The following is an 18,783-nucleotide window of genomic DNA, read 5'->3' as shown; positions in this document are numbered from 1 at the left end:
GATGTGCCCCAAATAACGCACCGACTCGCGTAACAAATGGCATTTTTGGGGCTTAAATTTCAAATTAGCAGCCCGCATCTTTAGGAAAACCGCCCGCAACCTCTGGAGATGTTCCTCAAAAGTTTTGCCAAAGACAATGACGTCATCCAAATAAATCAGGCACGACTCCCATTGCAATCCAGCCAAAACCAATTCCATCAACCGCTGGAAAGTTGCCGGCGCTGAGTGTAAGCCCATCGGCAACCGGTTGAATTGAAACAGGCCGTGCGGAGTACGGAAAGCAGTTTTAGGCTTTGAATCATCGTCCAGAGGAAGCTGCCAGAATCCCGAAAGTAAGTCCAATGTGGAGAAGAATCGCGCTCCCGCCAAGGCGTCAAGCGATTCGTCCATCCGTGGGAGCGGGTATGCGTCGGCAACCGTAATTTTATTAAGGCGCCGAAAGTCAACGCAAAACCGCAACGAACCGTCCTGCTTCTTAACCAGGACGATCGGCGCTCCCCAAGGGCTGTTGGAGGGAGAAATTATGTCGGCGGCTAGCATGTCATCAACAGCCGATTTGACATGGTCCTTTTCGGCGGGACTCAACCGAAAAGGATTTAGGCGTATTGGCGCGCTGTCACCCGTATCAATATGGTGACGCAGCAGATGAGTGCAGCCCAAATCGTATTTATCCCGACTGAAAACGTCGGAAAATTCCCTCAGTAGTGTCTTAAGACGTTGGCGCTCTAAATTTGACAGGTCCGTCGATCCCGCGCAAAGCGCCTCGAGCCACCCTTCATCGCTGTCTGAATGTGGTCGCGGTGCAGGGGCAGCGCCGACATGACTCGCGACGGGTTCCTCACAGGGCACCGGCGTTGCGTGAGCAAGCACGGTCCCCTGTGGGACCACCACCGTCTGCGAGCCCACATTGAGGACCGCGATGAAGGGTTCTCCATCCCCTCTCACTATGGTCTGGGCCGGGAGTAAATTAGGTCCACTGACCCCGGCCCTAGACGGTCCCAGCAAAACCCCTTGAGCCCCAATGCCCTTAGCGAAGGGCCGCCGAAGTCTCAAAGGAATTAACATTTGCGCCCCCGGAGGAACGCGCACCGTTCTATCTACGAACGCCGGCACCGTCGCGAACGCCGTCCGGCTCGTAGCGGGGGATGGCAAAAACGCCATGCGTCGGCCCGATGGGAGCTCAATGCATCCCTGGTCGATTAATATCCTAATCGGCATTTTGGCCAGGAAATCCGTCCCCAGCAGGCACGGAACCGCCAGCGAGGAGGAAACAAAAATCGGCCCAGATAATTTAATATCCCCGACACAAATTTGGGCTCGAATTTGTCCGATGATGCCAAGTGAACCCCCGTTAGCAGCAAAGAATGGCACGTTAACAGGCATCAAAGGACGGCTTTGGGCAGGGAGAATGTTATAAATCAACTCCGAAATAATGGTCGCCGATGCTCCTGTATCGACCAGGATGCGCACCTCGACCCCATCGATGTGACCCACAACGGCCGACGACCCTGACGACGCGGCTACAACCCGATGGGCCAACACGGACCACTGGCTGGGTTCAATCTGAGTACCCAGAGCGGTGCGTGTTGGTGCCATGGTACGCGATATTGGCCCCCCCTTCGCTGCGGTGTTTAAGTGTGCGACGGGCGTGTGCGTGGGCCAAACGTGAGGGGTGCCGCGACTCGCCGGATTATGATGGTGGAGCTTGTGACGAGGGCCGGCGTCCCGTTGAGATGTCGTCCTGCGCTGCCCAGGAGAGCGGCACCCCGAGGCGACGTGGCCCCGGATGCCGCAGTTGTAACAGCGTGGAAGCGCTGGTGACGACGATGGATGTTGTAGACGGCTTGAACCGGCCCGGTCCTCCCGTACTCCCGCTCCATGCTGCCGTTGATGGTCGATGGCGCAACCCTCTTCCGCCGGGAGGGTGGCTGCAGCGACGGCACGCCCGCTCGCCGCCTTGCTGGCCTTCCGTCGTTGAGAGGACAGGTTTGCGTGGAGAAGACGGGCCGCTTGGAGGGAGCACATCTCTGCATCGTCCTGTGCGACAATGACGATGTCTAAGTCGTCCGCCAGCAAAAGTATCTTCTCTGTCACCATGGCGTCGACACCCTCGTCATCCATTCGTGGAAAGGCCTCCTTCGCCAGTGCCAGGAGGCTTGTGCGGTACGCCAGGGGCGACTCCTTCGTCCCCCGCTGGCGATCGTAAAAGAGTTGGCGACAGTCCGATGGTGGACCATATACCGCCGACAGCACCTGCATCGCCTTCCGCAGCGTGGAGCGCCTCTCCTTCGAAGCCGATGTTAGAGTGGCGAGGGCGTCGCTGTCGAGAAGTGCTGGCAGCGCGCGGAGAGCCTCGGCGTCTGTCCACTGTGCCATCTCCTGGTGAGCGAGGAAGCGCCGCTGGAAGCCGCCCCAGTCGCCATCCTCGCCCACAAATTCCTTGAGTGGAGGTAGCCGCTGATGTAAGGCAGCGGCTGCAGAGGAAGAACGCACTCCCTCGTCCGCCTCACTCAACTCAGCGTCGGCACGAACCAGCGATGGCATCGCCGGTCGCACCCGTGGTGACGTTCCGCCCGTTGGTGGTGACGCGGCAGGTACTGTACTCCCGCCGTTGGACGCGATGCTTAGAGCGGCCACGCCCTCAACAGCAGCTGCAGCGATGGCGGGAGTTTCAAAATGTTGCTCCGTGGAAATGGCGGGAAGGCGCTGTGATCGTCGGCTGCCGTTGCCCCGTGGCGGTCCCGCAGCCCCCAGCTGCGTGATGGTGTCGAGCATGGCGGCTGCGGCGTACAGCAGCTCGGTCAGCTTCGCGTGCGCCTCCCTCAGCCCCTCCATCGACGGCTCCCCTTCCTCCAGCTGCTGTGGCGTGGATGCGCCCAGCCCCGGCTGGTCGATGGCATCTTCAGCCGTCTCGGGCCCTCCGACTGCAGTGGTGTCTTCTGCCTCTGGTACCCCGACTCGAGTCGTCCGGCGTGTATCCATGTTCGTACTTTGTTTCACTTCTGACGCCAGATGTAGTAACGCTTATGACTCGTTCACACCGGAGTTGGAGGCACACTTGTTTATTTAACACCACACGTTGTGACATACACACTGAGGGGGTATCGGCCCCCTCACCCGTCTATCTGAGGACACACCTCTAGGCTAACCCTAGCCTGCCTCTGAGTCCTCCTCTAATGGGCTAGGGGAGGCTATCTTGGCCCGACACTGGTCAGTCGGGCCCGGTACCCAGAGTCCAGACCAGCACTGGCTCTGGCTCTGGTACCACGCCACTGGCTCGAGCCTGCGCGGTCCTGATAAGGACGGCGTGCCAGGGGGAGACCAGGGCTCTATCTAGGACGTCTTCCGTCTCCTCTTCTTAGCTAACACAACACTCCCGAGCCCCCCGATACATTCCCCTTTTATACACCCCCCTCCCTGAGGGGTGGGGCCCCGGGGGATCGTAACGTCCGAAGCGCGGACGTCGTAGAGGGCACCTGCCCGTGCACTGACGTAGCCCCGCCCACTGTGCTTGATTACCATAGGCTGCCATGCATAACGGGCTCTCTGTAACAGCCCTACACAAGCAAGCGAACTTAATATAAAGGATTTAAAAACAAACTATGACAGGCATGTCCCTCTGGTTGTCAGCAACGTATCAGTTGCCTTGTCGAGCCAGGGAAGTGATGCTACCACCAGCGCCACCATCTGAGAGAGCCCTGCTGAAACAACAGACCCTGACTGCCAGCCAGCTTTTGACACTTCACGAGGTTTCAAAGTGCACTTAGCCTGGCACAAGTGCTACAATGACATCGCCACCAATTAGTGGGCAATGTCGGGTTTACTGTTGTAGTTGCGTGTGCACGTGCCAGCTTGTGTTGACAGCTGTCTATGAATGTGTGCGTGTGGGGCCGTCCATAAATGACGTCACGCGATTTTGGACGATTTTTGACCCCCCCCCCCATCGTTACACGGCATCACAAAAAGTCAGACCCCCCCCCCCTCAAATATGACGTCACAAAGCTCTGCCCCCCCCCCCCCCAAAAAAACATGCTTCAAAGCGCTTTAAACTATTGTCATTGTAGTGCGTATTTAATGTGGCGCTGCACTCTGATGTTGTAGGAGAAAACATTTATAAAAAAAAAGTATATTTAATTAAGTAGAACGTGTTGTCTATATTTATTTAAAGTTGCGCATTTTGATGTGACGTCACATGTCTCACCCCTCCCCTCGTCACACATCGTCACAAATATCTGACCCCCCCCCCCTAAGTGCGTGACGTCATTTATGGACGGCCCCTGTGTGTATGAAGCGTTCATTCTAGATTTGAAGTTTTCGTGACTGCAAGAATCCATATTCTTTCGTTATTTCGGTAAAGTCACGTCGGTGAATAAAAAAAAATTCTCACCGAAATTAAAAAATAAAATAATGTTTGTTTTCACCGATGTGACTTTACCGAAAGAACCAAAGAGTATGAAGCATTTTATTTTATTTTACTTTTATTAATTTTAATGTTTTACCTACGTGACTTTACCGAAAAAACCTAAGAATATTAATCCTTGCAGTCACGAAAGCTTCAAATCTAGAAGTATGAAGCATTATTTTGCTGTCCAATGTTTGCGTGTCAGCTTCTTACTGCCGTCTTGTCAGACAGGCAAAACGGTGCCTTGTGTGTCAGTGTTTCCTTGTGTCAGCAATAACTGCCTTGATGCACCACGCAATTTGTTTGTCACACGTCTGCGTTGGTTCATGTTCGCGACTCTCACGTCTTCTTGCGTTCGGCTGATGATGTCGATGCAGAGCGACAACTTTCAATTTCACTTGCAGGTGGTTCGTCAAGCCAGATGACTGTGTAAGCAGCAACGACGTTTCGGCCACAACACAAGCAGCCGTCCTCAGGTGAAGAACACATGAGGACGGCTGTTCTTCACCTGAGGACGGCTGCTTGTGTTGTGGCCGAAACGTCGTGAGGATTTTAATATGTTTATTTGTATTATTTCCCTTCTACGTGACTTTACCGAAAGATCCAAGAATATGAATCCCTGCAGTCACGAAAGTTTTAAATCGAGATGTACGGTCTGTTCTGGATGACCACATTCGCACATATTTTTTTAAAGTTTCCATTTGTGCATCGGGTATTGTACGGATGCGGTTTGGGGTGGACCATGAGCTTCGTGTAAGATCAAAACCAGGGATATTCTGCGTTGAAGGTTAAGCGCATGGCTCCAAAAGAGCTTGCGTGACTTCAAGCGACTCTCACTGCAAAAGCAGTGCATCACCTTGTGCCAGAGGTCAGCCTAGCAAGCTGTATGCCCTTATACTCTGTGCAAAGACGATCCCAGCATGTGGAGCGACACGTTGGAACATCGTGCCGAACAACCCGAAAACACATCGGAGGACTGTCCTTTTCACAGCATTTAGCCAACAAGCTTGCCTAGATGTCTGTACTGTATGTTGGACTTATTATGCTCAACACTAAGTTCAATTACTTTACCGCATTGCTACGTGCACATTTATGGCTGTACAAAGTTCACGATTCGATCTAGTGTATCTCTTTTTTTCGAATCTCAGAATGAGCAATCGTTGCGATTAAGGCGCTTATAAATACGGAATGTGCCGTGGCTTGTCGGCTGTGCTGGATTTATCACAGCAGGAATACCCCAGCACCCCGTGATTATGATTATTAGGAACGTCTGGGACACGCAGGGAGGAAGTTGATTGCAATGCTGTACTGAAAGTAGTAAAGTGGCAGCTATAAGTCCTCAATATGATTTACTAGAACATTACATACGCTCAATCTTGATTTGAAGCTTTCGTGACTGCAGGAATCCATACTCTTTGGTTCTTTCGGTAAAGTCACGTAGGTATAATTTAATTAAAAAAAATCATTACATTACATAAGGTGCATTATATCAGCTGCATTGCAGCTCAACCGGAAGGTTGTGAGCATAAATCCTGATTGGGGGTTGACTCGGCTCATCATCTTGCCGGAGTCGATAAAATAGTACCACTTTGTGGGGAAGTCAACAGTTGTTTCCTATGGAGACTCACTCCCACTACAGACAAGAGGAGTCAGAAAATTAATTCTATCATCCACAAATATTCACATATTTCTCCCCGTGGATAAGTGGAGCAAAGTCGTGGATAATCCCACGGATAACGGAATCTGCAATATTGGTGTTCCGCATCACCACGGATAAGACGGAGTTCTCCTGCAACAATGCATTCACCGCTATAAAAACTGCTGGCTGATTGAAAAAGAGGGTGCCAATGCCAAGATCCCCGTAGCAACTCTCAGTCGTTAAACCCAAATCATGTAGGTGAATGCACAATCTATTATAAACAACATTCCTGATGTGTATCTACGATGATGTTAAGTGCAAGAGCTGTAACTTGGCCGACCTCTCTCATGGAGGCATGCGATGCATAGAAGCCCCCGCAAACCATTAGTCTGTGCAAGCAGAGGATGTAAGCGGAGGACAGGAGGAAGGAAAGTGGTTGTGCGCTAGTGGGGAGGGGGGGGCATGATAAGAATCGTGGAGCCAAAGCGTAGCACGGCTAAGACCTCGTGGTCACTTGGGTAGCTCAAAGTGCCACCCACTGATAACTAGCGTTTACGTTTCGATTTAAAGCTTTCGTGACTGCAGGGACTCATCTTCTTGGTTATTTCGGTAAAGTCGCGTAGAATGGAAATAATAAAATAATAAAGTAAAACATATAAAAATAATAAAATAAAATAATAAAATAATATATTAATATAATATTATAATATAATAAAGTAATATAATAAAATAATAAATTACTTTTATTATTTTTCGATTTAAAGCTTTCGTGACTGCAGGGATTCATCTTCTTGGTTCTTTCGGTAAAGTCACGTAGAAGGGAAGTAATAAAATAATAAAAATAAAACATAATAAAATGAAATAATTCTCACAACGTTTCGGCTACAACGCAAGCAGCCGTCTTCAGGTGAAGAATGAGACACTACCAAGCTAGGAGCTTATATATAAACTGGGTTGGAGGTGGAAGAGCGCCTTAACAAAAAGAATGTGCATATGAAGAGGAATTTAGCATATTCATGGAAAATGCGTAGGAGGTGGGCGGGGGGGGGTTTCAAAGTCATATTATGCCCATGCATTATGCAGGATCAGCAGCACCAAGGGGGGGTGCAGGGAGTAGCATTAACAAAGGAAATGAATGTTAATGATATGTAGCTGCAGTTACTAAACAACCACGTAGAAAACTAAAGTATAAACTACATAAAAAACTAAAGTATAAACTGCAAATATGCTAAATTCCTCTTCATATGCACATTCTTTTTGTTAAGGCGCTCTTTTTATTATTTTATTATTTCCATTCCACGTGACTTTACCGAAAGAACCAAGAAGTTGCGTTTACGTTTTTGATTTTCTTAGAGCGAATGCCAGTGACTACGCAATTCTTTTGTAAATTCGCAGCAGAATAGGACGTGCAGTTCCCTGATGTGTTTTTGGGTTGTTCCCGCGTGTCGTTCCGCATGATGTCCGACGTTTTGCTCCCCGTGGCAGGAGCTTCTTCAGGAACTGAATCTCGGGAGCACGTGTAGCAAAGCGTTAGACATTATGTAAATAAAGTTGGAGTTTGCACTTTATTTGGATGACCGTGGAGCGAAGCAAGCATTCGTAGGCAGAGCAGGAAACCGAGTTGTAGTTGTGGGAAAATTCTGATTAGAGACGCACCCCAGTTACGTGGTCTTTTTTCGCTCTATCGTTGTGAAAAATCTTCTTTAATTCACCCAATCTCGCCAGATCTCGGAAGATAAGCAGAGTTGTATGTATGTTGAACTTCTTCCACGCCGTCCGTAGCCAACCGTGCTAATTGGAGATACGACTTGATAAGCATTTGGATGGGTACTGCTTAGTGGATGCCGGGTGTTGTAGGCCTGGGCTGTGAGGAGCTGGCAGTACAGCATTGGAAATCTGTGAAAGAAAGCTTAAAAGCTCATCGGATTCCTCGAGTATTAATTAATAATCTGATACTTTAATCGATATGTGTGTGTGTATTCTCTCCGAGTACAATCGAGTCTTTTTTTATTTCATCAGGTAAGGGCCCACTGAGCTATACAGCTCTTTATCAGAAGCGACCTGCCCACAAATCATAGCTCAACGAAATAGTTTATCACGTGGACATTTATAGCAGCCGAATACTCTAAATGCATGTTTCTAAATGTGGAGGGAAAACCCGGAGGACCCAGATATTAAAAGCACACGACCACGGGGAGAACATGCAAACTCAGGGTCGGGATCGAACCCACGTTCTCCTGTATACCAGGCGACGTAGTTAACATCTTGCCACCGCACATGTCAATGAATAATCGCAGACTTTGGCGCCCCCTCTCACATACCAAAGACAATCGTTACTGGTGCTACTGATCAAACAGTCCTATGCAGGACCCTCCTGAAAAATATTTTTGAGACTCAGTGAGGCTTTCCTGGGAAATTAATCAGCATTACTGTTATTGTAAACCAGTAGCGCTCCACTCTCTGTGGTGGACTACTGCTATAAAATGCCTTTTACTGCTGATAGCACAATTTGCATATGTAAATATATAGATGTTCACATTTGATGACAGTTCACAATTTATTCAATACTTATGTTCAGAGAGTTTATGAACTAAACTACTAGATCTAGCATTACACTCTTGTAAATAATTTACAACGAACAAATCATTGTTGAGGAACTACAACATAAGCTGGGCCCTCGTTTGCATATTTACGTTAATAAAAAAGAAGGCACATACAACAAATCGTATTTAGTTGTATAGGATTGGAAAAATAGTTGTACGCATTCGATAGCATTCAGAAAAATTGTTATTGTGCGCAATTATGAAAAAAAAATATGACCACGGTGAAAATTTGATGCACTGTCAATTTTAATGTAAACTCAGCGACGACTGCATAAACAAGGCATTTGATTGGCTACCGGACATCATTGGATTCCTCCAGTATAAATATTCTGAAATATTCTGATTCTTCTTCTTGGTTCTTTCGGTAAAATCACGTAGAATGGAAATAATAAAATAATTCTCACAGACTCTGTCGTCTCGACAGACCTGTTTTTCACCTGAGGACGGCTGCTTGCGTTGTGGCTGAAACGTCGTGAGAATTATTTTATGATGTTTTATTTTTATAATTTTATTATTTCCATTCTACGTGACTTTACCGAAAGAACCAAGAAGATGAATCCCTGCAGTCACGGAAGCTTTAAATCGAAATATTCTGATTCTGGCTGCTGCAAGTTTGGCATCAACACTGCTCAACACAGGTCAAAACACAGCTTCGTGAATTTAAATCTTTTGAAACCTGGGATGCATGTCGGGAGGGGGAAAGCAGCCTCGTGATAGATGCTGATAACTTTAAAGGAATTTCTGATTGCAAAATTGACTGACCGATTGCCTTTATTTGAAACTATGTTTAGGTTCGTGACAATAAAATACCATTTGTATTTATGTAGAACAGAAATGTAAGGCATGGGCATCCTTCGAGACGATAAGTGTCTCTTACAAGGTCGAGCTGGGTTAAAAAAATACATACATCAAACAACAAAACAGACACAAACAGAAATAACAGGAATATGAAGTCGTTGCTTTTTTAACTAAACTACAAGTTCATTAATTAGATTTTAAAAATAATCTTTGTCTTACTCACTGAACAGCTTCTTGCCGTATGTGCCATCACAGTGTTTATCGACGACTTGCAGTCAAGGCTTCTGCTGCGTTGCCCAAAGTTATTCATTTTCAAAGCTGCTTCCTGTTGCAAACGCAGGCTGTTTGCATCATGGTATTATGAGGACTTCACCGCGGCCTCGGATATATATGAGTAAATAGGTCTTCCTCATGTGCCATCCTCTGTACATTAAATGGTCTCATTTATGATGCATTCCCATGGCCCCTGGGAAGTGAGCCGGTTCGGTTCCCAACCCATGGCAGGCTGACGAGGCAAGCTGCCGTGAAGCAGAGGTCGCAAACGGGTTTTGATTTCTTACCCGTATCCGTACCTGGCCGCACCAGGGTCGCAAATGGGTACCCGTACCCGGCTGGGTACGGGTACCCGTTCCCTACCCGTACCCTACCCGAAATGAGTGACAAACGGTTACTCACCAGTGACTCACGGCCTACCCGTACCCGTACCCGGCCGCACCAGGGTCGCAAACGGCTACCCGTACCCGTACCCGGCCGGGTAGCCGGGTATCGGGTAGGGTACGGGTATCGGGTACCCGGTTGCGACCTCTGCTGTGAAGTGGGCTGTGTAACGGGGTCGTGCCTGGCCTGCGTGGCTTCCTTTCACAAGGGACCAGCTGCGCCCGTTCAGCCGGGCCGCCCTCAGGAGCAGACGTGATGTGACGGGGGTCAACGAATAAGATCGACTCGTGGTCAATGGTGTCTCTTGTATGTATGCGTGTATGTTGAACCTTCTTTCGCACCGTCCGTAGCCAGCCGTGCTAACTGAGGTGCAGGGGAAGATCAACGTCAGTGCCATGTTTTTTGTTCAAGAAAATACAAGATGGAACATTACACCAATAATAGACTTTGCCTTGTGATAGCATAACCGAATGCTAGAAAAAACTAAAGCTTGCAAAAAAAATATTCAACTTGATTATGATCGTGTCCCTCTGGCCACCGAGCGACGTGATCACAATCATAAAAAGTGGGGAACAGAGCAAGGTGAATAGTGCAGGAAGGGGCAGCAACTGCATTGGCTCGGCTCAGCTCCAGTGTCTCACGGTCGTGGAAATGTAGCACTTCACACCTGGCGGTGATCGCTGTGACGTCATCCCTCTGACCTCGCTCGCTCTATTTGTTGGAGGCCAGTAGCGGTGCCCCCTTGATGGGTGAGGAGGGCCCCGTGCTCTGTAGATTCAGATTCTCGCTTACAAAGTTGCGATGGCTTGGCTGCTTGAGGCTAGCCAGCGCTGCCGGGCGCGCTCTGGACTTAGACTTTCCCGAGAAAATGGAATGGAGTGAGGAGTGAGCGGAGGGAGGATAATACACCGAGGGTTCGCCGTGAATCTCGTACATCCATGTGGTCTCGCCCGCCTGGTGGGGAAAGAAATATGGTAAATTAGCAGCAGGACAGACGCGCAGCTCTCTGATGTGCTTTTCGTTTGCACAGCATTTTATTCGGCATTATGTCGAACGTTTCGCTCCATGTGCTACGAGCTTCTCCAGGGACTGAAACTATAAACACGTGGTACGACACAAAAACATACGGTAGAGCTACACAGTGCAACCGTGAAAACCTACGCAGTACCGTAATGGAATAGACTTGCTAATGAGCTCACTTGGGAACTTGTAAAGCAAACTCGTTCGAGCAGTTGGGTCGCATAGTAGTCAGAGGACTTGTGACTGAGTCAGTTTGTTTGCAGTCCATTGTAAAAAAAAGGCTCGTGAAAATGCTGGATAAAGAAATAAAATATATTCACAAAGCCCATTCTAACAACCCACCATGGTACATCTTTCCATATTTATCAGATTAAATTATGAATAATGCACAGCTCTTCATCAATCCACTGCGGGATGAAGGCCTATACTTCACCACGCTGGTCAGTACAGGTTGGTGAAGGGAGTGGGGTGTGCACGGAACCAGGGTAACACATCGACTCGCCACTGATGGTTAGCTGTGGCCAGAATTCAAACTCAGGATGCCAGGATCATAATGCAGTGCATAAATTGTTCAACCACTACTGCGCCCTAAAATGCTTCTTACCACAGTGATTACTACAGGAAATTTCTGAAGAACAACATCTGCTGAGTAGTTTTTAATTGTTCCGTGACATTGTGGGAGTAACCCACCCCAAACCCCACATTTGGAAATTAACCAACGCAACTGAGGTCATGGAGGCTATCCTTGAAAAACAAATAATGGATGTGGTTGGGCGGCTCAGTGGGTTATTGCGCATTACACAACACAGCATCCTGACAATTAAGTGAATCACAATCAGAATCGCCACGGTGGCGAGATGTTAACTACCTCGCCTGGTATACAGGAGGTCTTGGGTTCAATCCCAACCCGGACGCCTGTATATTTGGAGTTTGCGTGTCTCTCTCCCCGTGGTCGTGTGGATTTTTCTCCGGGTCCTCCGGTTTTTCCCTCCACATTTAGAATCAACATAAGTTTAGAGGATTTGACTGCTCTAAATTTCCACGTGATAAGCCACTTTGTTGAGCTATCATTTGTGACAGACAAGTCGCTGCGGAGAAAATAACGAGCTACATAGCTCAGTGGGCTCTTACCTGATAAAACAAAAAAGTTTAGTTCTTTTGTCAGGGGGTGGCGGAGAGTGAGGATAATTGAATTGTTACGAAGCAAACTGCTCGGCATCTGCACCGGGCAGATGTTACCTTGACGAGCAGCGTGGCGCGGTACGGCTTGCCGTAGCTCCGGGGACAGAAGGACACGGCAAGGCGACTTCCCTCGCTGCCCTCGGGCAGCAGCTCCCCGCTTGGAGGCCACACGCTGAACTCGGGGTCGCTGTCTCGCGTGAAGCTTGCCGAGAAGGCGGCCGCATGCCTGCGCCGTGACGATAAACAACGGCCAGAGTTAAATTTCGATTTAAAGCTTTCGTGACTGCAGGGATTCATCTTCTTGTTTCTTTCGGTAAAGCCACGTGGAATGGAAATAATAAAATAAAAAAATAAAACTAAATAATATAATAATAATATAATAACATAATAAAATATAATAAAATATTATATTTTATTATGTTTTATTTTTTTTATTTTATAATTTCCATTCGACGTGACTTTACCGAAAGAACCAAGAAAACGGCCAGAGTCTTTGTTGTGTTTAATGAGAGTGCCGCACTGAAGCATAACATTCAAGTAAATGGGGTTTTTATTTTCGTCAACAATGATGTTTAGTGGATGAAGGTCATGGAGGGTGATGACGATGGCTCCCCACCACAGACCAAAGTACGACTCACTATAATGAGATAATCTAGTCTGAATGCAGCCGTAGACAAACATCATTAGCATCGTTATTAGAAACAGCAGTGCACGGAGGAAAACGAAGCAAAGTAATTGGCTATATATGTATATACAAAAATTGTGAGTTCACTGACTGAGGGGGATGAGGGCGTGGAGAATTCTCTCCCCTGGCACCAACAATTACTAAGAGTGGTTTGACGAAACGATTGACTGAGTTAATCGACGGGATTGAGATAATGACATGAAATCCACAGACTCCTACTCAGACCATGACAAGATTAAACAATGATAACTAAAGCAACACACGATTGAAGGCTGCCACCACAGCCACTGTCAAGTGCGTCACCTTGGAGAGATGCCCTCCCTCGTTGCCATCCCAGCCACTGTCATGTCCCTGTTCACGTTATCCTTCCTCCACCTCATCATCCGTCTTCCTCCCCTCCCTCTAATCTCTACGTATGATGTTGAACTTCTTTCGCACCGTACGTAGCCAGCCGTGCTAATCGGACGTGTACGATCAATCCCTCCTCACCTTGCACCGCATGGTCAAAGCATCTCAGTCTTGTTTCCTTCCCTTGCTTTGACGATAATACTTCATACCTCCCCGCCCCTGCCGTGGTTTTTGCCGAACTCTCAGTGTGACTCCAGTGTGCACCTGATAATTTTTAAGTATTATCTCTCCCTCATTGCCCAGCCCTACAGCTCGATTCTCCGTATAACCTTACTCGTGGTTGCGGTTTTACAATCTGCACGCTTCGCTTCCATTTGGATGTTCTTTCCGCAAAACTGCCTCCATAAAATAAACACCCACTTTTTCTGAACGGCATTTTTTTAGATGTGCTTGCATTTAGTTGCTTTGTTCGTTCAAATTGTATTGCATAGAAAATAGTTATTTGTCATCGTAAGTTCTCTGCCCAAAGGCAGATCTATGAGAGAGTTGCCCCTATCGTAGCACTTTCCCTAATTTCCCCACATCCATGAGATTTGTCAGCCTTTCCATTTTCCCCATGTGTACGAGTCCTCACATTTTTGTACAATACAGTAGTGCACTTCCTACGCACCCTGTAATCGAGTAATGTTCACCACATTTGCAGTTAAACAGAGATTTATGTTATTCTCAGGGCTGGAATCTTTGCCAAATTAAGTGAAGAAGCAAACCGATTGGAGGACTGTATTTGAAACATGGGGTTGAACCCAGTATCTCAGGAGCAAGAGGACACTAACTTTTGCTCATGTGGTTGCTCATAGCAAGCATGACTCCCTGGTGTCGCAAATTAGCGGTAGTTCCGCTGCTGCGAATGGGCATGTGCGAATTTGTACTTGTAGAATCTTAATTACAATTACTGGCAGATGCAATCACGTATTCTATGCCGAGCATAATAATGTTCATCCAATTGAGTAGCACCGACAGGACAGCACACAGCTCGGAATCAGAAGGTTATGGGTTTCAGTCAGGACTGGGGGTCGAATCAGCCCTTCATCAGGACACTGCACTCGGGTGAATAAAAGAGTACCGCCACGTGGCAAAGTCAATTGTGGTTATCCTCTGTCTATATTTGTACCTGCAAGAGAAATGTGGACTTTCCACCACTAAAGGGGGTTGTTTGATTATAATTACTCTATTAATTTTTACATGCAATTGCTATACACGTCATCTATTATATCCTTTTTCTTTTAAGATAGTGTTATTTGACAGATGTGTTGAGTTTTTTTAGTTTGCTATATGTGCTTGTGCACCACTGCCAAAGCAGTGTTATCAACTAATTTGCATCGTTCTTGATTCCGCTTAGTGTTATCAACTAATTTGCATCGTCCTTCATGCCGGTTGGTGAAGGGGGAGACGAGAACCGGTTCAGATTTCACTCGCCAATGATGTCAAGCCAGGGCCGGAAATTAAACTGAGGTCACCAAATAAAAAAAAGCCACATTCCACAAACCACTGATCCACCCCATTACTCACAAAGGCTGATGTAATTTGTAACAGACTTGTGAATGTGTTGCATATCCGATGACCTGAGCATTACAGCAATTAACAATAATTACCGGAGTTACCACTCTCTATGAGCAGCCTTCATTATCTGCTTTACACCTTTCATGGCAGACAAAAACTGCGAAAAACAACGAACGTGGTAGACACCCTTTAATTCAAGTAAATTGGGACTGAAATACCTGATTTAGACGGTGGTTCAATGACCACTTTGAAAAAATGAAACGACCCTCAATGGTTAATGATTAAACGTATTTTAGTTTAAAACTTCTTGTCAAATGGGGTGATCGGGCCAAAAGTGCACAGACTTGAAAATGACCTGAGTCATATCCTGTAAGGTAAAACTAATTATTTGGTGACACTGCATTGGTTGCGGTGCACCAGCACAATTCCCAAAAACACTGAACAGGGTTTGTCTGTTACTCACTAGCTACTATTAGGTAACTATTCATACGGCAATTAAAAGTACTGGTGATCAGAAAACATAAAAAAAATTCAATTCTCAGCAGATTCCATCGTGTAAAGTTCCGTCTCAAACTCTTATTATGCTCGCTGGCCTCCCCGGTTAAGTTCTACGAAGAAGGGTCATTGCTTAGTGTGTTATTGACAAATGTTGAATTTTTTTTAGTCATATTCTGATAAATCCATCCGACTGCATTCAATTATCCCATTGGATAGATATTTTTTTCCCTTAACAATTAGTGGAAAAAGTAAGTATACGGTTGGCTTCGTACGGTGCGAAAGACGTTTCAACACGTCTACACACGTACAAACATACAGCCTGGGCACACTAAAACGGTAGAGTTGGACGTGCACAGCCTTTTGTCACTTCACTGCTGGGTGGGAACCTCCCCACGTCGCGCGGCTGGAGGAGGTATGTCATGGGACCTCCATTGCCAGCAATCAAAATACAAGAATAGGCTTTACCCTGTCTGGCAATAAAACAGTTGTGTTAAGATGTTAAAACACCAAACAGAAACCTTTTGCAAGGAATCATGTCTGCATTAAACACACATACTTGTGATGAACGTGCAAACAAAAAACATACTCTGGTAGTATCATCATCTTCACACCTGTTTAATCTTCTTGGTTCTTTCGGTAAAGTAGTGACTAATCCCATATCTGCATTTCCCATAAATATGCTAAATTCCTCTTGATATGCTAATTCATTTGTCAAGGTGCTCTTCCCCCTCCAACCCAGCTTAAATATACACTGCCAAGCCTGGTGGTGCCCATTCAGACGCTGTCTTTCCGACAGACCTGTTCTTCACCTGAGGACGGCTGCTTGCGTTGTGGCCGAAACGTCGTGAGAATTATTTTATGTTTTATTTTTATTATTTTATTATTTCCCTTCTACGTGACTTTACCGAAATCACCAAGAAGATCTCAATACCTGTTTTACTGCCAGAAAGGGTAAAATCTATTTCTTATTGGGGGCTATGTGATTATACTTGATGAAGGTGTTGCATGCGGATTGGTGAGTACAGATGTGGGAGCATAGACACAGTACAGTATAACAATGTATTTTTTTCTGGACGGCTCTCTGCTATTCATTTTGCAGGAGTAGTATTAACGTGGATTAAAAACGTCCCATATCCAGCGAGTGACACCGATAGCATCATGAGTGGATGTTACATCATGAGGATCCTCGGTTTGATTCCCTGGTGATTTAAAGCTGTGTTCTGGCGACTCCTGTGGGTGGAGTAATGTGGCCTCACCTAGACATGTAGTCATACATTCATCCATTGACAACTATTCTTATGTTCAGGATACCTGTATTTAATGATATGTATAAATAATTAATGCTTGAACATTTTTACAATTCTACGCAAATGTTACATCTCCACATGTTAAAGAGCAAATAAAACAGTAAAAATCTAATTTAAAGAGAAACAAAACAATAAGGGCATAAAAACCAGACCAAAAAGATAATGGGTACGTGAATTGAACCATGACTGTGAATCGTTACAATTAACCATAGTGCAGTGAAGCGGAGGGTAAATCATTACAGGACATGCCTTACTCAATTTATTGGGAACAATGCCCGATGCTCTCTGGTCAGCTCCATAAAACACCTTAAAGTAAAACATCCCCCTTATCTTCTTGGTTCTTTCGGTAAAGTCACGTAGAAGGGAAATAATAAAATAATAAAAATAAAACATAATAAAATAAAACATTATTTTATTATGTTTTATTTTAATTTTTTTAGTTTATTATTTCCCTTCTACGTGACTTTACCGAAAGAACCAAGAAGATAAATCCCTGCAGTCACGAACGCTTTAAAGTAAAACATCCCCCTTAGTTGAGACAAATTTAAGTAGGCGTAAAGGGGAACATCGTTCTTAAGTTGTTTCATGCATCTGAGCCTTCAGTGGCCGAGTGTATCCGGCGAGTCCTTGTTCTGGGCCACGTGGCCTCCGTTACCTTGACTTGCTGGTGAGACGGAAAGCTACCGTGGACGCCTGGTGCAGGCCGTGCGCGTGGATCGTGACGACGTCGTCCGGCAGGGCCTCCGTGGCCTCGAAGTGGAGAGGGAAGCGGTAGATGCCTCCCGAGGGGCCGCTCACCAGCAGCGAGGCCGCCGCGCTGTGGGAAAGCCCGACACCACCGACGTAGATCAACGTACAGTCTTGTTCCTCTACAACGCGGGAGAAGTTGCGTTCCTGAATAACACTGCGTTATGGGGAAAATCGCGTGAAAATAAATAATGTATATAATACAGGGTTAAAGCACAGTCCGCATATACAGGCTGAACAAAGACTGAGGCGCGTGGGTAGCACCTAAAAGCATCCAGCAGCATCCCGCCTTGTGTGATGCTACGCCGAGGCAGCCACACAACCGCTTATTCCTACGCGCGTGACGTAGTTCTGTTCACTCGATCGCGTTGTATCCAATTCGCATCCACGTTATGAAAAAAAATCGTTCCCTAATGCATTCATCGCGTTATATATAGAATTCTCGTTATGAAAACACGCGTTATAGGAGAACAAACTGTACCTCGGAAACTCCGTCAGTTACCCACATTGTCGCGTAAGGAAATCGCCTGGATGCGCCCAATCTCGTCAGGTCTCGGAAGCCAAGCAGGCTTAAGCCTAGATAGCTCGTGGATGGGTGACCACCATGAAAGCCAGGTTATCATCGGAGGCTGTGGGACTGTGCTACGAATGCTCTACTCTTACATAACTATTACGATTCTTTTTTATTTCTTGTGTTGATTACAGACACCAAAACAGCTGGGGTGATGCCATATTCACAATGTAATTTCATCATGAAATTGTGCGGACGCGTTGTATGGGTTTCAAAGCACAGGCGACCGCGCTAACGGAAAGAGCGCGCACAGCGGAGGTATCGCTGGGCTCGGCTGGGGAGAGGCTGGGTACCTGAGTGGAGCCTGGGGAGCGAAGACGACTCTGAAGGTGAGTCGCACGATGCCCGAGTGGGGGTCGCGCTCTTGACCCAGCAGACTCACGGCCATGGCGCTCTCCAGCGCCGCCTGCGCAGCAGACTCTGGCGCCGCATCTTCACTCCCAAATCCAAAGTCCAGCCAGTGGCGGAGTTCTGCAAGGGAGTGGAAATATACGTTGAACTTCTTTAACACCGTACGTAGCCAACCGTGCTAATCGGAGGTGCGAGGGAAGGACAACAAACCGAACACAGGTAACATACATCCAGGCTATTATGCAGTATGGGGTGAAATTCAATGAAATGCCCTTTATTTCATAAAAACACATCTTAAAGTGGGTTACCCTTCTTTAATGATGTCGTCCTTTTTTCAATCCACTGCTGGATGAGGGTCTACCCACACCATGCGGGTCGTGGATGCCATTTGACCATACTTCTCTTTTGACCCTAT

General features: G+C 46.8%; 1 protein-coding gene across 1 annotated transcript in view; it reads right to left on the bottom strand.

Annotated features, from left to right (window-relative positions):
- Positions 1-9,397: 9,397 nt before the first annotated feature.
- Positions 9,398-18,783, bottom strand: part of CFAP47 (cilia and flagella associated protein 47) — a 72,863-nt gene continuing 63,477 nt past the window's right edge. Inside the window, exons 61-64 of the mRNA XM_078611400.1 lie at positions 18,311-18,488; positions 17,355-17,516; positions 12,359-12,527; positions 9,398-11,053 (exon numbers count right to left, since the gene is read on the bottom strand). Of these exons, the coding sequence (XP_078467526.1) occupies positions 10,811-11,053; positions 12,359-12,527; positions 17,355-17,516; positions 18,311-18,488 (752 nt within the window). The 3' untranslated portion in view covers positions 9,398-10,810. The remainder of the gene's footprint in view (positions 11,054-12,358; positions 12,528-17,354; positions 17,517-18,310; positions 18,489-18,783) is intronic.

This window comes from Lampetra planeri, chromosome 36 (assembly GCF_965212315.1).
Source record: "Lampetra planeri chromosome 36, kcLamPlan1.2.h2, whole genome shotgun sequence".
In the NCBI taxonomy this organism is placed as follows: Eukaryota; Metazoa; Chordata; class Hyperoartia; order Petromyzontiformes; family Petromyzontidae; genus Lampetra; species Lampetra planeri.
This window is presented reverse-complemented; position numbering and strand designations above follow the sequence as displayed.